The sequence below is a fragment of the Thamnophis elegans genome, chromosome 3, assembly GCF_009769535.1.
Source record: "Thamnophis elegans isolate rThaEle1 chromosome 3, rThaEle1.pri, whole genome shotgun sequence".
Taxonomy (NCBI): domain Eukaryota; kingdom Metazoa; phylum Chordata; class Lepidosauria; order Squamata; family Colubridae; genus Thamnophis; species Thamnophis elegans.
This window is the reverse complement of record NC_045543.1, coordinates 144,378,265-144,404,231: the sequence shown is the minus strand read 5'-3', so window position 1 is coordinate 144,404,231 and position 25,967 is coordinate 144,378,265. Positions and strand designations below refer to the sequence as shown.

The 25,967-nt window shown below is 42.6% G+C and overlaps 1 protein-coding gene across 1 annotated transcript; it reads left to right on the top strand.

Annotated features, from left to right (window-relative positions):
• The first annotated feature begins 209 nt into the window (after positions 1-209).
• Positions 210-21,662, top strand: LOC116506538 (phosphatidylinositol 3-kinase catalytic subunit type 3-like). The gene is made up of 6 exons (XM_032214330.1): positions 210-336; positions 2,017-2,205; positions 5,327-5,470; positions 6,425-6,554; positions 18,861-18,947; positions 21,574-21,662. The coding sequence occupies exons 1-6, from the start codon at positions 269-271 to the stop codon at positions 21,604-21,606; spliced, it is 651 nt and encodes a 216-aa protein (XP_032070221.1). The 5' UTR covers positions 210-268; the 3' UTR covers positions 21,607-21,662.
• The last annotated feature ends 4,305 nt before the right edge of the window (positions 21,663-25,967 follow it).

Genomic DNA, 25,967 nt, shown 5'->3' with positions numbered 1-25,967 from the left:
CGCGCCTTCCGTACAGCCCCCTCCCGCCATCTTAGCGTCGGGCAAAAGGAAGCCGCCCCCCGCTACGAGGAAAGATGTTTCGTTGCCCTTTCTCTGACGTCAGGGTGGGCGGGGCGCCCGCGCGCTCCAATCGGACCGCGCCTCAGGGAGCGCCCCCAGCCGCGGATTGGACGGCTGGCAGAGCGCGGAGGGAGGGGAGTCGCGCGAAAGCATCAGCTGGTTTGCCGATGACAGAGACAGCAGCGGGAGGGTTGGCGCACCAGCCGCCATGGGGGAAGCGGAGAAGTTCTGCTATGTCTACAGCTGCGAGCTGGACCTGAACGTGCAGCTGAAGATGTGAGTTGACCCCCCCCTCCCCACCCCACCCCCGAGGATGCGCATGCTCTGTCCTCCCCCTTTTTAAGGGGGTGGGGGAGGATAATAGGAGCACTGCTCCTGTCCCAGGGCTCAGAGTTTGGGGAGGGGGTCCCTGCTTTGCAATTAATTGGGGAGGGAGGAGGGTCCCTGCTATGGATATAACTGGGACGGGAGGAGGGGTCCCTGCCTTGCAATTAATTGGGACAGGAGGGGGGTCCTTGCTTTGCAATGACCTGGGATGAAAGGAGGGCCCCCGGCTTTGCAATTAATTTGGGAGGGAGGAGGGTCCTTGCTTTGCAAGTAACTGGGACAGGAGGAGGGGTCCCTGCTTTGCAAATAACTGGGGAGGGAGGAGAGGGTCCCTGCTTTGCAATGACCTGGGATGAAGGGAGGGGCCTTGGCTTTAGAGTTAACTGGGGAGGGAGGAGAGGGTCCCTGCTTTGCAATGACCTGGGATGAAGGGAAGGGCCCCAGCTTTGCAGTTAACTGGGGAGGGAGGAGAGGGTCCCTGCTTAGCAATTAATTGGGACAGGAGGAGGTTCCCTGCTTTGGATATAACTGGGGAGGGAGGAGGGGGTCCCTTGGTTTGCAATGATCTGGAATGAGGGGGGTGGGAGTTCCTTGCCTTGTGAATAACTGGGGATGGAGGAGGGGCCATGCTTTGCAATGACGTGATACAGTAGGAGGGGTCCCCGCTTTGCAAATAATTGGGGAGGGAGGTGAGGTCTTCTTTGCAATGACTTGGGACACTTTTCTATTCTTGCTGGATACCTGACTACAATATGTCCTGTCCTGCAAGATGCATCTCTGTCTCCTGGTGATTGGCCCAAAGTCACCCAGCTAGCTTTCACGCTTAAGGTGGGACTAGAACTCACTGTCTCCTGGTGATTGGCCAAAAGTCACCAAGCCACCTTTCACACCTAAGGTGGCACAGGAACTCACCATCTCCTGGTGATTGGCCCAAAGTCACCCAGTTAGCTTTCATGCCTAAGGTGGGACTAGAACTCACTGTCTCCTGGTGATTGCCCAAAAGTCACCAAGCCACCTTTCACACCTAAGGTGGCACTGGAACTCACCATCTCCTGGTGATTGGCCCAAAGTCACCCAGTTAGCTTTCATGCCTAAGGTGGGACTAGAACTCACTGTCTCCTGGTGATTGGCCCAAAGTCACCCAGTTAGCTTTCATGCCTAAGGTGGGACTAGAACTCACTGTCTCCTGGTGATTGGCCCAAAGTCACCCAGTTAGCTTTCATGCCTAAGGTGGGACTAGAACTCACTGTCTCCTGGTGATTGGCCCAAAGTCACCAAGCTACCTTTCACGCCTAAGGTGGGACTAGAACTCACTGTCTCCTGGTGATTGGCCAAAAGTCACCCAGTTAGCTTTCATGCCTAAGGTGGGACTAGAACTCACCGTCTCCTGGTGATTGGCCCAAAGTCACCCAGTTAGCTTTCATGCCTAAGGTGGGACTAGAACCCATTGTCTCCTGGTGATTGGTCCAAAGTCACCCAGCCAAATTTTCATGCTTAGGGCTAGAACTCACAGTCTCCTGCTTTCTAGCCTGGTGCCTTAACCAACTACACCAAACTCGATTCTCATTCTCATTTCCAGTAATAATGATATTCTTCTCAAACCTTAGTCTTTCTGCTTGGTCCACTTAGAGGCAGTTTGGAAGGGAAGAGAGAGCAGAAGAGCTACAAAGCGGTTTTGGAAAGCCCCATGCTGAGGTTCTCCGGGTTGTATCAAGAAACGTGTTCTGACCTCTATGTCACCTGCCAGGTGTTTGCAGAAGGAAAGCCCCTTGCTCTCCCTGTCCGGACATCCTACAAAGCTTTCAGCACCAGGTGGAAGTAAGTCCTCTGGGTTGGGGATCAGTAGTGCATATCCTAAGCATCTCGTCTGGATGTCTATGGAGATTCTCAGTCATCCAAGTTATGGTTGTCCCAAAGCAGGGGTGAAATCCAGCAGGTTCTGACAGGTTCTGGAGAACTGGTAGCAGACATTTTGAGTAGTTCAGAGAACCGGTAGCATAAATTTCAAGTAGTCCAGAGAACTGGTAGTGGAAATTTTGAATAGTTTGGAGAACCGGTAGCAGAGACTTTGAGTAGTTTGGAGAACCGGTAGCAGAAATTTCGAGTAGTTCGGAGAACTGGTAGTGGAAATTTTGAATAGTTGGGAGAACCGGTAACGGAAATTTTGAGTACTTCAGAGAACCAGTAGCAGAAATTTTTAATAGTTTGGAGAACCAATAGCAGAAATTTTGAGTAGTTCGGCGAACCGGTAGCGGAAGGTTTGAGTAGTTCGGAGAAGGAGAACCGGAAGCAGAAATTTTGAGTAGTTCAGAGAACCAGCAAATGCCACCTCTGGCTGGCTCCAGAGCGGGGTAGGAATGGAGATTTTGCAGTATTTTATGGAGATTTTACTGCTATGCCCTCAAGCCACTCCACGCCCCCCAAGCCATGCCCACAGAACCTGTAGTAAAAATATTTGAATTTCACCACTTTCCCAAAGGTGCTTTTTTCAAGAGGCAACTGGACTTTCTTTTTCCTCATGTAAAATATTTATTTATTAGCCCGATCAATCAATTGTGCTAATAAATATATTAATGGAATTAATCAATCACTCTAATTAACAGAAATGTCAAACGAGAGGCAAAATATCTGATTTGGTTCAGTAAGCAGGAAAGAGGATTATATATAGGACATTAAAGTTGTTTCATTTTATCACATTTTTTTTTATTGAAAAGCAAGCTAGAACGCTTACAAATGTATCTTGTAAATGCATAATTTAAAAAACGAAATAAACATAAGCATATATATTGCTTCTACCTTAAGTAATGTGTATTAAAGTTTGGTTAATCATACTGACTCAGGGTTAATATTAGTAGTAGTTTTCCACACGAGAAAAATATCCTGATAGTTGTTTTGCAACCTCCTGGTTGATGGCAATTTCAAAAAAAAAAAATTGCTGGCATCAATCATGGTTTGTGACTGGTTGGGGTATATCAGCAAGAAGCCCCTAAGATCTGGGTTAGACTGAACATCACTGATGATGTTACCTACCTAGGTAAGGAAATGTCTGCAAGAAAAGAACCAAGTTCAAATGTTTATGGAGATTCTCAGTCCTCCAGATCGTGGTTGTCCCAAAGGTCCTTTTTTTTCTCAAGAGGCAACTGGACTTTCTGTTTCTTCTTTGAAGACTTTTCACTTCTCATTCAAGAAGCTTCCTCAGCTCTGACAGGATGGTGGGGAATGGAAGGATTGATGTCTGAATCAATATTGTTTTCTTGGAATTGTAACAGATGGGGAAACCTTAGATGTGTCTTTTAGAGCAGGGGGTCTCCGACCTTAAGACTGGTGGACTTCAACATGCATGACTGGCTGAAAAATTCTGGGAGTTGAAGTCCACAAGTTTTAAAGTTGCCAAGGTTGGCATGATAGCATGGGCCAAAAACTTTGGTTACAACATAGATCTAGTGGATTGGGAAAGAATTTGGAAGACAAATTATAAACGAACACGATCAGCAGCACTTAAAGAAAATATATACAAAAATGTTTTATCGTTGGCATTTATCACCAACAAGATTGGCAAAAATGTACCCAAACATGAAGCCGACCTGCTGGAAGTGTAAAAAAGTACAAGGGACTTATTATCACATATGGTGGATCTGCCCAGAAACACAAAAATATTGGACAAAAATTTGGAAATGGGTGCACGAAATTACAGGAGAACAGATAAAATACAAACCCGAAATCTTTCTACTGGGAATAATCAAAGGGAAATATACAAAGAAAATTAAGTACATATTAACACATCTGCTAACTACAGCTAGAATAGCATTTGCCCAATGCTGGAAACAAAATAATACCCCCTCGGACGAATTAGTGATAAAAAAAACACCTTTGGATTGTGCAGAGATGAACTGAAATTAAAAGATAAAGAAGAGTCGGAATATTATGAAATTTGGAACAATTGGTACAAATGGCTGCAAAACAGGAACAAAATTAATTAAGCCAAAAAACAATATATATATAAATATAGCAATAGCAATAGCAGTTAGACTTATATACCGCTTCATAGGGCTTTCAGCCCTCTCTAAGCAGTTTACAGAGTCAGGATATTGCCCCCACAGTCTGGGTCCTCATTTCGGTTCACCAACAAAAGGGCGAACGACAAAACCGCGCCCGACTAAACTGCGTCGCTGACGTCATCAACAGGGCAACAACAGCGCGGAGAAAAAAGCACGCTGTAAACCCTAAACTTAACCCCTAACCCTAAACCTAACCCTAAACCTAACCCTAATCCTAAACCTAACCCTAACCCTAAACCCTAACCCTTACCTTAAGTTAAATCGGCTTTCTTTCTCCGCGCTATTTAAAGCGCCCTTCTTTCTCCGCGCTGGCTGTTGTCGCCGCGTTGATGACGTCAGCGACGCGGTTTAGTCGGGCGCGGTTTTGTCGTTCGCCCTTTTGTCAGGTCACGCTCATTTCACCCACCTCGGAAGGATGGAAGGCTGAGTCAACCTTGAGCCGGTGAGATTTGAACCGCTGAACTGCAGATAACAGTCAGCTGAAGTGGCCTGTAGTACTGCACCCTAACCACTGCACCACCTCGGCTCTAAATATATATAGAACTGTGTATAAAGTGTGTAAATATAGAAGCGAAATATTATATACATGTACAGGTATGATGACATAACAATGTTGATGTAATGACTGTAAGGTGTTGTAGAAGGGAAAAATAATTTTAAAAAATCTGCCAAAGTTGCCAAGGTTGGGGACCCCTGTCTCAGAGCACATCCAGAAGGTTCCTCAAGATAGTTAAACATTACGGCGAGAGTCAATGGAAATAAATGGATTGATCGTGTTAATAGTTAAGGGGCTCAGTAACGGAGTCAGATTTTGAGGCGGTAAACTATAGGGAGGGTTAGACTACTGTGAATCTAAACTAAAACTTAACTTTTCTCCTCAGCTGGAATGAATGGTTAAAACTGCCAGTTAAATACCCAGATTTGCCCCGAAATGCTCAGGTGGCCTTCACAATATGGGACATCTATGGACCCGGGAAAGCAGTCCCTGTGGGGGGCACAACGGTCTCTCTCTTTGGGAAATATGGGTGAGTTGTTTTTCGTTCTCTTCGAACCGTTATATATTATTATAATTACTATTATCCTTCTCATCTTTTCTAATCCTTCTCCTGTTGGTGTCTTATGATTATATTACTTTGTTGTTTGTATGTACACTGAGAGCTTATGCACCAGAGACAAATTACTTGTGTTTCCAATCACACTTGGCCAATAAAGAATATTCCATTCCATTCTATAATATTTAATTCCATTAAATATTATTCTATTCTATTCTGCTCTGCTCTGCTCTGTTCTGATCTGCTCCGCTCCATTCTATTCCATTCCATATTATTCTATTCTATTCCATTTAATTCCATTCCATATTATTCTATTCTATTCTATTCTGCTCTGCTTTATCTCTGCTCCGCTCCGCTCCATTCTATTCCATTCCATATTATTCTATTCTATTTAATTCCATTAAATATTGTTCTGTTCTGCTCTGCTCTGCTCTGCTCTGCTCTGCTCTGCTCTGCTCTGCTCGCCTCGGCTCTGATCTGCTCGGCTCTGATCTGATCTGATCTGATCTGCTCCATTCTATTCCATTCCATATTATTCTATTCTATTCCATTTAATTCCATTAAATATTATTCTGTTCTGTTCTGCTCTGCTCTGCTCCATTCTATTTCATTCCATATTATTCTATTCTATTCCATTTAATTCCATTAAATATTATTCTGTTCTGTTCTGCTCTGCTCCGCTCCGCTCCATTCTATTTCATTCCATATTATTCTATTCTATTCCATTTAATTCCATTAAATATTATTCTATTCTATTCTATTCCATTCCATATTATTCTACTCTACTCTACTCTACTCTACTCTACTCTACTCTACTCTACTCTACTCTACTCCACTCCACTCCACTCCACTCCACTCCACTCCACTCCACTCCACTCCACTCCACTCCACTCTAGAGGTCTCTCTAAATCTGCCTTCCATTCATAGGATGTTCCGTCAAGGGATGCACGATCTCAAAGTGTGGCCCAACGTGGAGGCAGATGGTTCCGAGCCCACCAAGACCCCTGGGAAAACAAGCAGTACATTTTCAGAAGACAAGATGAGTCGGTTAGCCAAGGTAAGAAGAAGCTCCCCTTGTTTGTTGTTCTTATTCACCTGAAGGCAGGACAAGAAGGATGGAAACGAATCAAGGAGAGAAGCAACTTAGAACTAAGGAGGAATTTCCTGACAGTGAGAACAATTAAGTAGTGGAACAAGTTGCCTCCAGAAGTTGTGGATGCCCCAACACTGGAAGTTTTAAAGAAGGGATTGGACAACCATTTGTTTGAAATGGTATAGGGTTTCCTGCCTAGGCAGAGGGTTGGACTAGAAGACCTCCAAGGTCCCTTCCAACTCTGTTCTATTCTGTTACTAATAGTGTTTGATTAATTCTGATTCTGATTCTCCATGATTGTTTGAGAAGGATGTCAACCAGACTGAAGCCAAGAATTGAACCAAGAGTTCATTCTGGAAGTTAAAGCATGTTTAGAGACAGTTTAGTTTAGTAGTTAAGGCATCTGGCTAGAGCAAGGAGACTGTGAATTCAAGTCCTACCTTACGCATGAAAACTGGCTGGATTATTTTGTATCAATCACCAGGAGATGGTGAGTTCTAGTCTGAGCTTTAGAAGCAGCTACGAGTTCTTACGACAATAAAAAAAACCAGGAAACTGTTTCATCTCTCTCTGTTGAAACTCAAATAAAATATTAATAGTTTTGTAATTCATGGTGTCTTCAGACCAGTTAAAGTCAGATTCCCAAAGAAATGTTGGTCATTTTGCAGACCTTCTATGCCAGTGATGTCCAGCCTTGGCGACTTTATGACTTGTGGACTTCAATTCCCAGAATTCCTTGGCCAGCCACGCTGAGGAATTCTGGGAATTGAGGTCCACAAGTAAGATTTTAAGACTTATGGACTTCAACTCCCAGAATTCCTCAGCCAGCCACGCTGAGGAATTCTGGGAATTGAGGTCCACAAGTAAGATTTTAAGACTTATGGACTTTAGCTCCCAGAATTCCTCGGCCAGCCACGCTGAGGAATTCTGGGAATTGAAGGCCACAAGTAAGACTTTAAGACTTGTGGACTTCAACTCCCAGAATTCCTCAGCCAGCCATGCTGAGGAATTCTGGGAATTGAAGTCCACAAGTCATAAAAGTCACCAAGGTTGAACATCTCTTTCTATGCTATCTTTTGCAGTGATAGGAACATGACATTCCCATGGGGAGTTTCCCTGTCCATGGGCCATTCTGGAGATTAGCTTCTGGGAACGGAGGTTTGGCTTCTTGTCCTCAGAAAAGGTCTTCTTCCCCCATCTCATACGTGGTCCGTGGAGATTCTCAGTCATCTAGGTCATGGTTGTCCCAGAGGTGTTTTTTTTTTCAAAGTTTTGGACTTTGTTTTTCCTTGAAGACGTTTCACTTCTCATTCAAGAACCTTCTTGAAGTTGAAGAACTTCAAGTTCTTCAGAACTGAAGAAGCTTCTTGGATGAGAAGCAAAACCTCTTCAAGGAAAAAGAAAGTCCAGTTGCCTTTTGAAAAGAAAAAAAAACACCTTTGGGATCTCATACCTTATTTCTTCACCCTGTCTTATCTTTGGATCTGTTTGTCAGGGTTCTGACATGCCCGAGTTAAATCATGAGCCTCAAGTTTCAAAAGAAACCCAATTATCTATTAGGAGCAAGGGTCCCAAGTGAAGCCAGCTCTGAACCCATGTACCGTATTGTTCAGAGTATAAGGCGCTCCTAAGTATAAGAAGCACCTAGCTTTTGGGGAGGAAAACAAGGCGGGAGGAAAATCTGCTTCTGCCTCCCAGCAATTTGCCTCCTTGCAACAAACAGTGCAGACAATATACACTATTTGTAGTGTTACATTTCAGACTATACTTGTACAGAGACTGCTAAAATTGATGTGCTTTCTGGAAGTATAGTTATTCTCTGCTATTTTAAAAAAAAGATGCAATAGCACTGGGCCTCTTCAGATCAAGCATTTATTTTAAAAAGCGTCTTCATTTTGTTAAGTTGTCTAGAACAATAATAAAGCAGTCTTTAAAAATAAGTCTAATAATTTGAACATTCTATAGGCATTTATAGTTATTTACTTACCTCCTTGCAGCAAACAGCCTGGCTAGAGCAAGGAAAAAGATATCTGGCTCTGCCTCCCAGCAATTTGCCTCCTGGAGCAAGCAACAAGTTTCACTTTCAGTTTTAAGTGTGCCTTCCGATCATCAGCTGTTTCAGGCTGCAGGGATTGCTATAGCCTATTGCAGCCTCCGCAAGCCCCATTTTCCCCATTTACTGCAAGGAGGTAAATTGCTGGGAGGCAGAGGCCAAAGGGTGGGGGACGGTGGGTGTGTGGGGCTACATTCAGTGTATAAGACGCACCCAAATTTTCACCCTCTTTTAGGGGGAAAAAGGTGGGTCTTATACTCCGAAAAATACGGTAATTTACGGCTCCAATCATGACCCAGTTTCCTCCCCCCTCCCCCCCCAGGTGTGTCATCAATCACATTTGCCAATGGGGCAATTTCGCAGGTTGTAGTGATCACTCCCCTCCGGCCGTTGTAAGTAACCCTGGGATACAGCCTTGGGAGAGATAAGTCTGTAATGTGCATCTGTCTTTTGCTGCCTTTCTATGGCAACTCGAGAGCTTGGCCAGGGAGCTTTGTGAGTTGACACTGTTCCTTGTGTCTCTTGTGACACTGTTCTTCTTGGGATAACTCTTGCTAGGAAAAAAATTGACCCATTTTCTACTTTCCACATCCCTCTGGCTAAAGTTATAACCACATTGCGAAACCTATGACCCATTAGATCCAGGTACCCTTTCCAGGAAGGAGAGAGGATTCAAAGTTCTGTGAAGATCTCAGTTGCATTTCTGAGAGGTGCAGCTAACAGATAGGGGTGTTTTTTTTCCAATGTAGGCCTCAGGCGAGGAACATTTGGAGGAAGTAAGTACCAAGGAATCATGGCTTGTTGGCACCAGTCTTTGTAAAAGCACATGGTTGCAACTTCCTGAGGACTAACATCTTAATCTGAGCTTTCTTCGATTGGTTTATTTGACAGTTTGCTCCTCTCGTACCTGTTAACCCTCCTGAGCTTCATAATAGGGTTTCAGCATTGACCTAAACTAGAGATCGGCAACTTTAAACACTCAAAGAGCCACAAAGGTCCTAACCGGAAGCCCCCCATCCATAGAGTCTCCTCCTAGCGCAGCGTCCTTTTTCCTCTGCCGACCGGAAGTCCGGTTCCTCCCCTCCCCCCACCACCACCATAGAGTCTCCTCCTAGTGTGGCATCCTTTTTCCTCTACCTGTCCTAACCGAAAGCCCTATCAACTGTAGAGCCGATCGGCAACAGGGAGCCACAGCAGAGGGATGGAAGAGCCACATGCGGCTCCAGAGCCGTGGGTTGCCAACTGCTGGCCTAAACGGTAGTTTAGCTGAATACATTACATAACAAACTTTAAACCATGATTCACAACCCACAAGAATGAAGATCACATATTGTGCTGAGCAAAAGAAGGCATATAATAGACCAGGATTTAACAGTGGTTTTTTTTTATCCTTAGAATTCAGGTTTTGATAATAAGATCCATGCTTGGAGTAGATGTATTAATAAATATACAGGTAGTTCTCCACTTATGACCACATCTGAGCCCAACATTTCTGTTCCTAAGTGAGACAGTTGTTAAGTGAGTTTTGTTCCATTTTATAACCCTTGCCAGCGTTGTTAAGTGAATCGCTGCAGTTGTTAAGTTAAATTAAGTTATTAAACCTGCCGTCCCCAGTGACTTTGCTTGTCAGAAGGTCGCAAAAGGAGATCCCACGACCCCCAGGACACCGCGACAGTCATAAATGTGAAACCAGTCGCCAAGCATCTGAATTTTGATCATGTGACCACTGGGATTAAGTGTGAAAAATGGTCCTAAATCACATTTTTCAGTCCTCATTGTAACTTCAAAAGGTCATTGAATGAATGTAGTAAGTCAAGGACTATTTGCAACATAAAAACTAAACACGTTTGGCACTTTGTAGCTGTCTCCATAAATAGGACGCAGTGGCTAAGATGCTGAGCTTGTTGATCAGAAAGGTCGGCGGTTCGAATCCCTAGCGCCGCGTCACGGAGGTGAGCTCCCGTGACTTGTCCCAGCTTCTGCCAACCTAGCAGTTTGAAAGCATGTAAAAAATGCAAGCAGGAAAATAGGAACCACCTTTGGTGGGAAGATAGGACCGTTCCATGCGCCTTTGGTATTTAGTCATGCTGGCCACATGACCACGGAGACGTCTTTGGAAAGCGCGGGCTCTTCAGCTTTGAAACGGAGATGAGTACAGCCCCCTAGACTCAGGAACGCCAGGGGAAACTTCACCTTTAGCTGTCCTCATGCATTTTTCTTAACATGTGGAATTTTTGGATTATATTTTTAGATTATATTAATCTAAATATTAATTAATTATGGGCCTGATATTTCCTAATGATAGCCTATTCAATCAGTAACCAAGGATGACTCTGCTTAGCTTCTGTGAGCAGCCAGAGTTAACTAGATAATTTTATTTATTTTTATTTAGTCATTCCATTTCTATAGTCTTCTGTCTCAGCACTTTAGCTAGTTACTGGAACAAATTAAACTTAGTCTCGTTTATCGCAGCAAATTCCCCTTCTTACACTTGGCTCAGATTTTTTTTTTCCTGTATTATGTAAATAAGAGAGAGATTATGGTTTACTAATTTACAGGGACAGCGTTTGTCTCCAAAGACCATAAATATTATTTTCGTATGAATAAAGACTCAGATATAAATCCTTGGGCACTTTTTCATTCATCTCCAGTTTAGTGGAAATATTTAATAAAAACAACAACAAAAGGCAACCATCTTTAGACGTTTCTCATCTTCTGAGATTAACCCTGGCTGGATTTCCATTTAATCGTGGATCTTTTTGATAATCTCAGCATAGCAAAAAATTTTTTTTATCAAAGTGCAGAATTGGAAGCGTGAGAGTCTCATGACGTACTTAATCTGATAGGATGAAGACAGAACAATTTTAGTAACACGGCATTAAGCTAGACTAAATTTGATGAGTGCCAACCATTGTTAATTTTTTAATGGGTTAGCATGATGTAGCGTGGCATTCAGGATCCCATGTACAGCTAGTCCTCGATTTACAACCACCGTTGAACACCAAATGTACGTTGCTAAGTGAGATCTTTGTTAAGTGACTTTCGTCCCACTTCGTCCCAACTCTCTTTGCCACCTATCTCATTAAGCGAATCATCGTGGTTGTTAAATTAGTGACACGGTCGTAAAGTGAATCTGTCTTCCCCCTTTGACTTTGCTTGTCAGAAGGTGATCACGTGACCCTGGGGCACTGCAACCATCGTAAATATGAAACCAGTTCCCAATTTTGATTGCGTAACCATGGGGGATACTGCAATGGTAATAAGCAAGAGCCGAGGTGGCGCAGTGGTTAAATGCAGCACTGGAGGCTACTTCAGCTGACTGCAGTTCTGCAGTTCGGCTGTTCAAATCTCACCGGCTCAGGGTTGACTCAGCCTTCTATCCTTCCGAGGTGGGTAAAATGAGAACCCGGATTGTTGTTGGGGGCGATATGCTGACTCTGTAAACCGCTTAGAGAAGGCTGAAAGCCCTATGAAGCGGTATATAAGTCTAACTGCTATTGCTATTGCTAAGTGTGAAAAATGGTCATAAGTCTCTTTTTCTCAGTGCCAGTATAACTTTGAAAGGTTGCTAAGCGGACTCTGGTAAGTCAAGGACTAGCTGTATATACCTAAACTCTGTTTATTTGCAAGCAGTAGACACATCTCATAAAACAGAAGAAAATCAATGGATAAAGACACAAAGTCCATAGAGATTCTCCATCCTCCAGGTCATGGTTGTCCCAAAAGTGCTTTTTCAAGAGGCAACTGGACTTTCTGGTTTTTCTTTTGAAGACGTTTCGCTTTTCATCCAAGAAGCTTCTTCAATTCTGGATGGTGGGGAAGGGAAGGATTTATATTCCAGTCAGAGCTGAAGAAGCTCAGTGAGAAGAGAAACGTATTCAAAGAAAAAAACAAGTACCGTATTTTTCGGAGTATAAGACGCACCTTTTCCCCTCAAAAAAGAGGGTGAAAATCTGGGTGAGTTTTATACACTACAATACAGCATTTTTGGCTTCCCGAAACCCTGCCCCCTTTGAAAAAATGGCTGTGGATAGCCTTTAGTAGGCTTCCACAGTGTTCCTGGGGGCTGGGGAGGGCAAAAATGAGTGAGAATCGAGCCATTTTTTGCTCGTGTTTGCCCGTCCAGATCCCAGGAGCACTTTACAAGCCTCCTAAAGGCTACGCATGCCCTTTTTTTGGGGAAAATAATGGGAGGTTTGCAGAGTGCAAAAACTTTTTTTTAATTTGCCTCTTCAAAATCTTGATGCATCTTATACTCCGGTGCGTCTTATACTCCGGAAAATACGGGTAAGTCCATTTGCCTCCTGAAAAAATCACCTTTGGGATAAAGTAATATTTTCCCATCACATTAATACCTCAGAGTGTAGATTTTCACGGGTGTAGGTATGTTGGTCTTTTATTCGGGTCTTTTCCCGTGTAAGCTTGAGATTGCCTTGGCAACGTTTCGGCGAGGTCTCACTCGCCATCTTCAGGCTGGGTTTTGGGCTGAAGATGGCGAGTGAGCCTGAAGATGGCGAGTGAGACCTCACCGAAACGTTGCCAAGGCAATCTCAAGCTTACACGGGAAAAGATCCGAATACAAGACCAGCATATATGTATGTATGTATGTATGTATGTACGTACGTACATACACATATACACATATACACATATACATACACACACACACACACACCACACACACACATATATATACACATACATACATACAAACACACACAAATATATACACACACACATAGCAATAGCAATAGCAGTTAGACTTATATACCGCTTCATAGGGCTTTCAGCCCTCTCTAAGCGGTTTACAGAGTCAGCATATTGCCCCCAACAACAATCTGGGTCCTCATTTTACCCACCTCGGAAGGATGGAAGGCTGAGTCAACCCTGAGCCGGTGAGATTTGAACAGCTGAACTGCAGAACTGCAGTCAGCTGAAGTAGCCTGCAGTGCTGCATTTAACCACTGCGCCACCTCGGCTCTAAAGTAAATGTACAACACCAAGATCAGATTTTTCCAACATGGTAGAGAGGAGCGATTATAAGCAGGTTCAAACACAGAAAGGTTAGATTAGTTTCAATTCAGAGAAGAGTTCAGAGCTTAATGCAAAGAGAACTTCCTCTAAGCCACGCCCAGGCACCTAGCTGTCTCCAGCAAATACTGTTTCAGTTCCTAAACAGCTCTTATTGGCTGGCTTAGTTCCTCTGCCTATTCATTGGCTGACCTTGTTGCCAGGCCCTATTCCAGTCGGTCCCCAATGGCTGACCTGTTGCTATGTCCTATTCCAGTTCATGAATATCTGACAATTCTAACAGCTCAAAGCGTAGGAGGTTAATTGAATGGATAACCACAATTAATGGATCGCTGCTGGTTTTTATGAAATTTTATTTAAACTACTTTGACTAAAACTGTTACCTCAGAAGTGTGTAGCAAAGCTTAATATTGCCGTCCTGGTTTTTGAAGGATTTTTTTTTTTGAATGATTTTTTTTATTTTTATTTTTTGCATTTTGGTGTGGACCAGTTCTTCTCAATGAGGGTTTGCTGTGTGAGGTTTATTCCGTGTATTAATTTTAAAAGCTTTCCGCTTAATCCCGGAAGTAATTTGGCATGCTTTATCTTCTGTTGATGCTTTCTGGTTTTCTGAGTCTTGACGAGTCTTTGAAAAGTACAAAAGAAAATTAGCTGTGTAAGAAGCTAATGATGGAAAGGAACAATTTTGAAGGCTCTACACGTTGTTAGGCCCAATCTATCACCAGGTTAATCCCAATACAACATTTGCTGCCATCTCTGAGCACTTCAATTTGGTGTCATTCACAAAAAGTTCTGGGTGTATTGTCACAAGAACATGTGCTCAAGTCACTGGAGTATCAAATCATCATCTTTTCATGTCCACCATTTTCATTTGTTCAACAGTTATGAAAAGAAACTACCCTCCTCCTCCTCCTCCTCCTCCTCCTCTTCCTCCTCCTCCTCCTCCTCCTCCTCCCCTTCTTCTTTCTTTTTCTTCTTCTCCTCCTCCTCCTTCCTTCTCCTTCTGCTTTCTCTTTTCCTCCTCCTTCTCCCCCTCCCTCTTCTCCTTGTTTTCCTCCTCTCCTTCTCCTCCTTCTTCCTCCTTCCTTTTCCTCCTCCTTCTCCCCTTCCTCTTCTTTCCTCCTCTCCCCCTCCTTCTTCTCCTTCTTTTCTTCCTCTCCTCCTCCTCCTCCTCCTTCATGCCTCAGCTCAATAATGACTGTCGTTGTGAGGATAAAATGGCAGGAGTTCCTTGTGCGTGCTACTTGAGCTCTTAGAAGGCGCTGACGCTAGAAAGATGAGGAGGCAAAGTTAGAAAGAAAAGGATTGCATGTGACCCTTTACCAGCATTCTTTGCTTTGCTTTCACTTTCACTTTCGCTTTCTGTGATGAAATGATAAGCAGTCTGGATCCCAAGAAGGGAGGGACTGCATCCCAGAGGAGTAAGAGGCAACACAGACCAGATATCCTGTGTGAGAGAAAGAGGATAAAGACAGGCCCTTCTTAATAGTCCCCAGAATATATTGTAGATGCAGATGGCAGAGACTTTAATCTGGCAAGATTTGGTCTATAGGTGTGAAACCAAAAAGGACTTGGCTTGGAAGAATTATGATGTGTCATCCTTGATTTTGACCTGACACATGGTCATTGAACAATTCTGGGAGCTGAAGTCCACAAATGGAGGCTGAGGCATTCTGGGAGTTGAAGGCCACACAAGTGATTGGGTCAAGTAACTTTTCTCAGTTTCATTGTTTTCAGTGAAAAAATGAGACAGGTATTCAGATCAAAATTGCCCTTGAGAGTGAAGTCATCTTTAGCTTGACATAATCTGAATTGCTTAATTGCCCTGATGAAGGTGTGTTGAACTGTGGCAAGCGGTGTAGTAGGGACAGCTGGAAACACTCTAGCAATAACAGTAACACTTACTTAGACTTATATACTGCTTCACAGTGCTTCACAGCGCTCTTTAAGCAATTTAAAGAGTCAGCATCTTGCCCCCAACAATCTGGGTCCTCATTTTACTGACCCCGGAAAGAATGGAAAACTGAGTCAACCTTGAGCCAATCAGGATCATACTACTGTCAATGGAATGCGGAGATAGCCTGCAATATGCATTCTAATCTTTGTGCCCCCATAATCTGGATGGATGGATGGATGGATGGATGGATGATAGATGGATGATAGATGATAGAGATAAATAGATAATGGATAATAGATAATAGACGGATGGATACGTAGGTAGTAGATATATAGGTAAGTGGATAGAGATAGATAGATAGATAGATAGATAGATAGATAGATAGATAGATAGATAGATAGATGATAGATAGATAAATATGTAGTTAGGTAGATATGCTTGTAGATAAATACATAGGTAGATAGATACGTAAGTAGGTATAGATATGTAGGTAGGTAAATATGTAGATAGGTCGATAAATATGTAGGCAGATAGGTATGTAGGTAGGTAGATATGTAGGTAGATCCATAGGTAGGTAGGGAGATACGTAAGTAGGTATAGATATGTAGGTAGGTAAATATGTAGATAGGTCGATAAATATGTAGGCAGATAGGTATGTAGGTAGGTAGATATGTAGGTAGATCCATAGGTAGGTAGGGAGATACATAAGTAGGTATAGATATGTAGGTAGGTAAATACGTAGGTAGGTAGATAGATCTGTAGGTAGATAAGTAGGTAGGTAGGTGGGTAGATATTTAGGTAGGTAGATAGATATGTAGTTAGGTAGATACATAGGTACGTAGGTAGGTAGATACATAAGTAGGTATAGATACATAGGTAGGTAAATACGTAGGTAGGTAGATAGATGTGTAGGTAGATACGTAGGTAGGCAGGTGGGTAGATATGTAGGGAGGTAGATAGATACGTAGGTAGGTAGATATGTAAGTAGGTATAGATATGTAGGTAGGTAAATATGTAGATAGGTAGGTAGATATATAGGCAGATAGATATGTAGGTAGGTAGATATTTAGGTAGATAGATATGTAGGTAGGTAGATATGTAGGTAGATCCATAGGTAGGTAGGGAGATACATAAGTAGGTATAGATACGTAGGTAGGTAGATACGTAGGTAGATACGTAGGTAGGTAGGTGGGTAGATATTTAAGTAGGTAGATAGATATGTAGTTAGATAGGTAGATACATAGGTACGTAGGTAGGTAGATAGATACATAAGTAGGTATAGATACGTAGGTAGATAAATACGTAGGTAGGTAGATACATAAGTAGGTATAGATACGTAGGTAGGTAGGTGGGTAGATATGTAGGTAGGTAAATATGTAGGTAGGTAGATACGTAGGTAGGTAGGGAGATACATAAGTAGGTATAGATACATAGGTAGGTAAATACATAGGTAGGTAGGTAGGTAGGTAGGTAGATAATTAGATAGGTAGATACATAGGTACGTAGGTAGATAGATACATAAGTAGGTATAGATACGTAGGTAGGTAAATACGTAGGTAGGTAGATAGATGTGTAGGTAGATACGTAGGTAGGTAGGTGGGTAGATATATAGGGAGGTAGATAGATATGTAGGTAGGTAGATACGTAAGTAGGTATAGATATGTAGGTAGGTAAATATGTAGGTAAGTAGATAGATATGTAGGCAGATAGATATGTAGGTAGGTAGATATGTAGGTAGATCCATAGGTAGGTAGGGAGATACATAAGTAGGTATAGATACTTAGGTAGGTAAATACGTAGGTAGGTAGATACGTAGGTAGATACATAGGTAGGTAGGTGGGTAGATATTTAGGTAAGTAGATAGATAGGTAGTTAGATAGGTAGATACATAGGTATGTAGATAAGTAGGTAGATACATAAGTAGGTATAGATACGTAGGTAGGTAAATACGTAGGTAGGTAGATAGATGTGTAGGTAGATATGTAGGTAGGTTGGTGGGTAGATATGTAGGGAGGTAGATAGATATGTAGGTAGCTAGATACGTAAGTAGGTGTAGCTAGGTAGGTAGATATTAGGTAGATAGATAGGTAGGTAGGTAGATAAGTAGGTAGGTAGATACGTAGGTAAGTAGATATGTAGGTAGAAAGATTGATACGTAACTAGGTATAGATATGTAGATAAATATGTAGGTAGATAAATACGTAGGTAGGTAGATTGATACGTAAGTAGATATAGCTAGATATAGCTAGGTATATAACGTAGTTATATATGTAGGCAGCTAGGTAGATATGTAGGTAGGTATGTAGGTAGGTAGATACATAGGTAGGCAATTAGATATGTAGGTGGGTAGATACGTAGTACATAGATACGTAGGTAGGAAGATTGAAACATAACTAGGTATAGATACATAGATAGATAAATATGTAGGTAGATAAATATGTAGGTAGGTAGATAGATATGTAGGTCGATAGATACATAGGTAATTATAGATCCGTAGGTGTTGTGGCCCAGCAGGATCCGGTTGAGCTGCTGATGTACTCGAATAGCGAGGAACCATATGAGTCTGCGATGTGGAGGACCCTGGGCAGGGTTCAGACTCAGAGCAGGGACCAGAGAGGCTGGTTGGCCACCAGGAGGCTCCTGAGGCATGGAGCAGTGGGGAGGATCAAAGGCAGTTTGTCCCTGATGCTAGATTGAGAAGGGCTGAGAAACGGAAGCAGCAACTCCGTAAGCCGACTCACAGAAGATGATTAAGCCCAGCTGGTTGTTGATTGGCCCCCTCCCAAGAGAGATTATAGGTGAGGCATTGGGAGGGGACATTGCAGGAAACACCGTTCGAATTAGTAGTTAATAAAATCTGTCCGTGTATTCTAGCCGTGTCTGTACGTTTGGACTATCTGCGTTGCTTCATTCAAATTATCCGGGTTTCTGCAGAGCTACTGTATTGAACGTGAGTTGCCTGGGCCCTCAGCCAAAGGATTCGTTATCTCACTAATTGAGCACTGGCAAACAGCCAAGCCTGTGTTTCTAGTGTATTCTGAACACGTAGGTAGGTAAAATAGGTAGGTAGGTAGGTAGATATGTAGGGTAAGTAGATAGATATGTAGGTGGATAGCTAGAGAGAGAGAGAGAGAGAGAGAGAGAGATGGAGAGAGGGAGGGAGGGAGGGAGGGAGAGAGGGAGAGAGAGAGAGAAAATCAGTGAGAACATACACATACACATATGCATGTGTGTAATATCTTCAACATGGCAACTTCTTAAATAACCACCTTCTACTTTTTCCTTCCAGCTCACCAAATCCCACAGGCAGGGGCACATGGTCAAAGTCGATTGGCTGGATCGGTTGACCTTTCGAGAAATTGAAATGATCAACGAGGTAGGTCCTGCGCCTCGATGAATCTTGGAGCCATAGCTCATTGGGAAATGGCAGTGGCCACCGGGGCCGGATCTTCAGGAAACGCTCTCAACTCTTCCGTTTTCCTCTCCTCTCCCTCCCACCTCGGTCCTCGTCGTGATGGCGTAATGTAGGACAGAGAAAAGATGAGGTTGTGTTGATTTTGGCCTCTGGATAACATTAGACGGATCTGTAGAGGGTGCCTCAAAAGTGCTTCTCAAAGGCAACTGGACTGCCTTGTTTTTCATTTTGAAGATGTTTCACTTCTCATCCAAGAAGCTTCCTCGGTTTGAAAGCATGTAAAAATGCAAATAATTAAAAAAAACAAAAACAGGGACCACCTTTGGTGGGAGGTAACAGTGTTCCATGCGCTTTAGATTAGATTAGATTAGATTAGATTTATTTTATTTGTATGCCACCCTTCTCCGGGAGGGACTCAGGCGCGAACACTCAAAAGGGGAAAAGGGGAACATAGAACACAATACAAGTAGTTAAAATAGCCAAGAATCACACAGCCACACAAGTCGAGCGGGGAGGGGAACTCATCAACCCCAGGCCTGCCGGCAAAGCCAGGTTTTGACGGCTTTTCGGAAGGCTGGAGAGAGGTGAAGGTCCGAATCTCTGCGGGAGTTCGTTCCCTTTGGCGTTGAGTCATGCCGGTCACATGGCCACGGAGGCGTCTTCGGACAGCGCTGGCTCTTCGCTTTGAAATGGAGATGAGCTCTGCCCCCTAGAGTCGGGAACGACTAGCATTTATTTGCGAGGGGAACTTTACCTTTACCTGTTATGAAAAGAAAATAGGTTTCAGCCATGGAGTTGTAGCCACCATTTCAATTGTTTATCCCCTTTTATTTCTGTTTAACTATTTTATTTACTTTTTTATTATTAAGTGTTATGTTAAAGTGCCTGGTATGCCCAAATATGGTAGGGAGCCTACTGCTTCCCTTTGCCTTTCAGCTCCACCCTAGGGCCTGCGGGCGGGAAACCATTTTTGCGTTGCATTTGGTGCTGAAAAATAAATGAAGTGGGAGGAGTATAGATCTATTTCAAGCTTATTTAACTCTCATCAGCTAGCCGTATCATTCCTGGGATTTGAACCTGGGCTGTTTTTACATGTTAGGCAGTTATATTAACCTCTAAGCCACAAACTCTCCTCCCTTATCAGCTGAGCAATAGTAAATAAAACGTCGTAGTAAAACATATGAAGAACTGTTGCAGGATTTGGGTTTGGCTAGTTTATAGAAAAGAAGGATTAGACGTGGATAGCAATATTTCAGTATTTGATGCCTTAGGCATGAAAGCCAGCTGGGTGACTTTGGGCCAGTCACCGGGAGACTGTGAATTCTAGTCCCACCTTAGGAATGAAAGCCAGCTGAGTGTCTTTGGATCAGGCACCAGGAGACTGTGAGTTCTAGTTCCACCTTAGGAATGAAAGCCAGCTGGGTAGCTTTGAGCCAATCACTGGGAGACTATGAGTTCTAGTCCCACTTTAGAAATGAAAGCCAGCTGGGTGTCTTTGGATCAGGCACCAGGAGACTGTGAGTTCTAGTCCCACTTTAGGAATCAAAGCCAGCTGGGTGTCTTTGGATCAGGCATCAGGAGACTGTTAGTTCTAGTCCCACCTTAGGAATGAAAGCCAGCTGGGTGACTTTGGGCCATGCACCGGGAGACTGTGAGTTCTAGTCCCACCTTAGGAATGAAAGCCAGCTGGGTGTCTTTGGATCAGGCACCATGAGACTGTGAGTTCTAGTCCCACTTTAAGGAATGAAAGCCAGCTGGTGTCTTGGATCAGGCATCAGGAGACTGTGAGTTCGAGTCCCACTTTAGGAATGAAAGCCAGCTGGGTGTCTTTGGATCAGGCACCAGGAGACTGTGAGTTCTAGTCCCACTTTAGGAATGAAAGCCAGCTGGGTGTCCTTTGGATCAGGCACCAGGAGACTGTGATTCCAATCCCACCTTAGGAATGAAAATCAGCTGGGTTTCTTTGGATCAGGCACCAGGAGACTGTGAGTTCTAGTCCCACCTTAGGAATGAAAGCTAGCTGGGTAACTTTTGATTAGGCACCAGGAGACTGTGAGTTCTAGTCCCACCTTAGAAATGAAAGCCAGCTGGGTTTCTTTGGATCAGGCACCAGGAGACTGTGAGTTCTAGTCCCATTTTAGGAACGAAAATCAGCTGGGTTTCTTTGGATCAGGCCCAGGAGACTGTGAGTTCTAGTCCCATTTTAGGAACGAAAAATCACTGGGTTTCTTTGGATCAGGCACCAGGAGACTGTGAGTTCTAGTCCCACCTTAGAAATGAAAGCCAGCTGGCTGACTTTTGATCAGGCACCAGGAGACTGTGAGTTCTAGTCCCATTTTAGGAATGAAAGCCAGCTGGGCATCTTTGGATGTCCCTCTCTTCTCTTAGCCTAACACACCTCACAGGGTTGTTGTGGTGAAGAACATGGACAAGGAAGGAATATTATGTACATCCCCCCCCCTTGAGCTCCTGATAAAGAAATAAGGGTGAGATAAAGACATCCAATAAATATTGGCATGAATTATATTGATTTGCAAATTAAAGGTCCACAGCTTCTTACACAGCTTTTTTCTCTTCTTATTCTCAGAGCGAGAAGCGAGTTCTAATTTTATGTACCTGATGATTGAATTCTGTTGCGTCAAATGCGATGACAAAGAGTACCCATTGTGTATTACGAGAAGGTACGCAACGCTGGCCGGTTGTTGATTTTCATCTACTTGTTCGAAGTGCTGCCTGACGTTCTACATAGCATGGGGGAGATCTAATACTAAAAAATGATTAGAAGTATCAAAAGAAAGCCACTGTCTTTTCACTCTCGATCGTCCTATGGCAGTGGTTCCCAAACTTGGCAACTTTAAGACTTGTGGACTTCACTCCCAGAATTCTCCATCCAGCTGGCTGGAGAATTCTGGGAGTTGAAGTCCACAAGTCTTAAAGTTGCCAAGTTTGGGAACCACTGTCCTATGGAGTCAGATATAATCCCCGAGAAGAGAAGCTGACATTTGCTCTCAAGCCGTTTTAATATCCACATGCCGAGGGGCTTCCTGGGAGGAGCCTGCGGGTGGTGGCAGCAAAAAAATCAGCTGCCTCCGAATTCCTGGCTACGTACCTGTTTAGAGGATCTTCCATCTGACGTCTTATCAGGTTTTCTGATCCTTCAGGCAAGAAGGAAAGAAGAAATTGTTTTGCTGGCAAATGCTCTTCGATTTTGCAGCTTTGTGCTTGCAGGGAAAGGGGGGCTAGCCCAAGGCAGAACAGCTGTCCCGTGCTGGGAATTTCAAACTGCCTTGTGCAGGATAAAGTAGGTCTCCCCCACTCAGTTCAAAGTTTTGTTTGATTTAGTCTTATCACGAGCTGAATCCATTTCCGTGACAATAATTGTTTATCAACATTTTAGCTTCTTTTCTTTTTCTCCTCTCGAAAAATTATTTACTTAGAGGCTTTTAAAATGGCGCCGAGCAGGCTGGTTTCTCCGGTAATAATGAACACTTTTGTTAATCCTCAAAAGAATTCACAAGAATTCAAACAAAAGAGATTGCTTATCATATGTTTTGGTTTCACAATAGGCCAGCAGAAGCTTTTTAATTAGTTTCATTTCTACAAGAATCTTACTCCTTCATTACTTTGCTTATCTGGAAGTTAAATGGTGATGAATCTGCTGAACGGTCTGTTACAATGTTTACTCACTGAAAGTTTTGCCAAGCTTTAAAACTTCAAAATAAAAGCCTCTTTACTTAAAGCTGCATATTCAGGCATAGAGTTTTATTAACTGCAGGCAGATAAATTTTGAAATGGCTTCAAAACAAATATTAACTTGAAGTTGTAAATTTTTTTCTTATTACTATTCAAAATACCACTTCATTTGTAAAGGCTTTCTTATCCAGCTGCGTTACAAGATGGCGATTTTATAGCTTCTGCGTTTGATATATGACACACTCAATCAGCTCTATTCTCCTGAAGACTTCTCCTTATTAACTGTTAAAAGTCTATAAATAGTATCCCATTTAAAACCGAGGGGAGCAGAGACTTGTTGTTTGTTTGTGCGTTTTGTATAATGGCTCCCAAATCGAAGCAGTCTAAAGCGTTTCCTTAATAATACATCTCAAGAATTGTTACAAAAATCGCTGCCCCTTGCCTCCCACGCCCTCTACTGGAGATCTCTTAACGCAAGAATTTCTTTTGAAACCCTTAAAGAGTTCAGACAGGAAATTAAACAACTTTTAATATCGTACTTATATGATAAACTGGACGCCAAGATTGCTCAAACAAGGGAAGATACGATCAGAGTTATGACTGTTATGACAGGCTATGTTTTCTGAAATGGAGGACAATTGGAACGTTTGGAAAAAACTAATTCTAATTTGACATCTAAAATTCAAACGTTACAACAGGAAGTTGAAAATGCTCAAAAACAACTCGTTATGATAAATTACAATAAGACCTGCGTTTGCAATAAGAGTCAGAGGATTGGCGTAAAAAGGAACAGGAGAACTTGAAACAGACCTTTTTTGAGGCTTTCAGACTTCGGTGGGAAGTCCGGGATTTAACCTTTGATTGGCAGATTCAAAAAATTTAACGCCAGAACTCGTGTGTAGCAAACACGACAGCTTCCGAGGGACATAATTATATATTTCACCACAAGAGAATCCAGAAATGCGATAATACAGAAGTTCTACATAACAGGCTGCGAATCAATGGACAGGACTTGATTGTTTTAAAGAAATACCATCTCAAATATTAAGAGCAAGGAGAGACTAACTCAGAGATTCTCAGATACAATATAAATGGGAAGTGCCATCTGGTATCACAGTCCATTTGAAACCAAAAATATCGTCTCAATTCTGTTTGCGAAGCCCGAGATTTGTACAAACAAACTCTGAAGGCGGGACTTCCTGACTCACCCGACTTGGAGAAAGACAAGGAGAAGGAGAAGATAAGTAGCGGGACATGTGGCTACAAGGCGGAGGGTGTTGCTTTCCCTTCCGGAAGGGCAGAAGAGTAAAGAATAAAGATCCAGCTATGCCTTTAAATACTTCTTAAATTTTTAATTTGAATAAAATTTCAGGACTCCTGTCTGGTATAAAATGACAAAGCTGTATACCGATGAAGAGATATTGAGACTGAAAGAACGGTGCTGAATTTGGACATATATTGTATGGGACTTATATAAGACTTGTTTGAAGCTTAATTTAAACTGCGCATGATCTATTCTTTGGGGCGAGGAGAGCGGAGATCGTAGTTTTCTTGGATTGTGGTTTGGGATGAATGGAGTCGGTGGCGTGGGGTAGATGGAAGGGTAGTGAAAGTTCAATTAGATTACCTTGATCCAGAATGTAAGCTGATTTTTGTATAAATTGTTATTTGAATACAAGGTTAAGAAAGATTATCTGAGAGTCTACACAAGGGTGGAGTAAATATGAGAGGAGCAATGGATGAGGATAAAATATATATTGGACACGGGTAAAGGCAGGATGGGAGGTATAAAATTTATGCGGAAGCGGGTAAAGACATTGTTTAAGATTTAAAAATAATGAGAAGCTGAGGTTAATGTTAGAGAGTATATTGACTTCTCTTTCTTGGGGGGGGGTTTCCCCCCTTTTTTTCTTTTTATTATTCTTTTCTTTTTGTTCTTTATTTATTTATATATTTATTATTATTATTATTTTGTAACTTCTAATCTATTTGGTTCATATACTCCAGACTTTGCTTGATAAAGAACGATGCCGGGAAGGGGACCTGGGAAGTCGGAAGGGGGTCAGGGAGGGGGTTCAGGGGTGGGTGGGGGGGAGGGTGGAAATATAGACTCAATATTTCAGAACAATGAAGGCAACTTGGATACTGTTGCTTTTTTTTTTTTCCTTTTTTTTCTTTTCTTTCGTTCTTTTCCTTTTATTTTCTTTGGTTTTAGGTACAAAACAATAGACCAATGAATACTAGAAATACACCGAAGCGAGGTGTAAGGGAAAGACAGAGGGGGGAAGTAAGAGGGAGTGAGAAGGGAATGTAAGGAGGGTGAGATGGTGGAAGGGGAGAAAGGAATGGCTGAGGGGAGGGGAAGTAGAAGAGGGGGATTGGTGGAAGGGGGAAATGAAAGTTGGAGGGGTAGAAGGAAAGGGTGTATGTAGGATAGAGTGTTATGAGTTGTTTATTGTTTTCTTTTTCTTTTAAAAAACTGCACAGTATTTAAGTGATTGTATAAAGGAAAATGAAAATGTAATAAAAGAATCTTTGATAAAAAAAAAATATCCACATGCCGAGCAAATAGAAAACTTAATGGAAACTTTGAGTGTAGAATTTAATTTAATTTAAAATGTAATATTCTTCGGGATTTGTAAAATCTCCCTTCCTGGAACAGGAAGGTGTTTGTTGAAGCTTGAAGAAGTGAGGACTGAATCAGATTTCCTGATTCACGACTTAGTCTGGCTCCTTCCTTCCTTCCTTCCTTCCGTCCTTCCTTCCTTCCTTCCTTCCTTCCTCTCTCTTTCTTTCTTCTTCCTTCTTTCCTCATTTCTTTCTTTCCCTTCCTTCCTTCCTTCCTTCTTCTCTCTCTCTTTCTTTCTTCCTTCTTTCCTCATTTCTTTCTTTCCCTTCCTTCCTTCCTCTCTCTCTCTCCCTTTCTTTCTTTCTTTCTTTTCTTTCTTCCTTCTTCTTCATTTCTTTCTTTTCCTTCCTTCCTTCCTTCTTCTTTCTCTCTCTCTTTCTTTCTTCCTTCTTTCCTCATTTCTTTCTCATTGCCTTTTCCTTCCTTCCTCTCTCCTTCTCTCTCCTCTCTCCTTTTCTTTCTTTCTTTCTTCTTTCTTTCTTCCTTCTTTCTTCATTTCTTTCTTTCCCTTCCTTCCTTCCTTCCTTCTTCCTCTCTCTCTTTTTCTTTTCCTTCTTCCTTCTTTCCTCATTTCTTTCTTTCCCTCCTTCTCCTTCCTTTCCTCTCTCTCTCTCTCTCCCTTTCTTCGTCTTTCTTTCTTTCGTTCCTTCTTCCTTCCT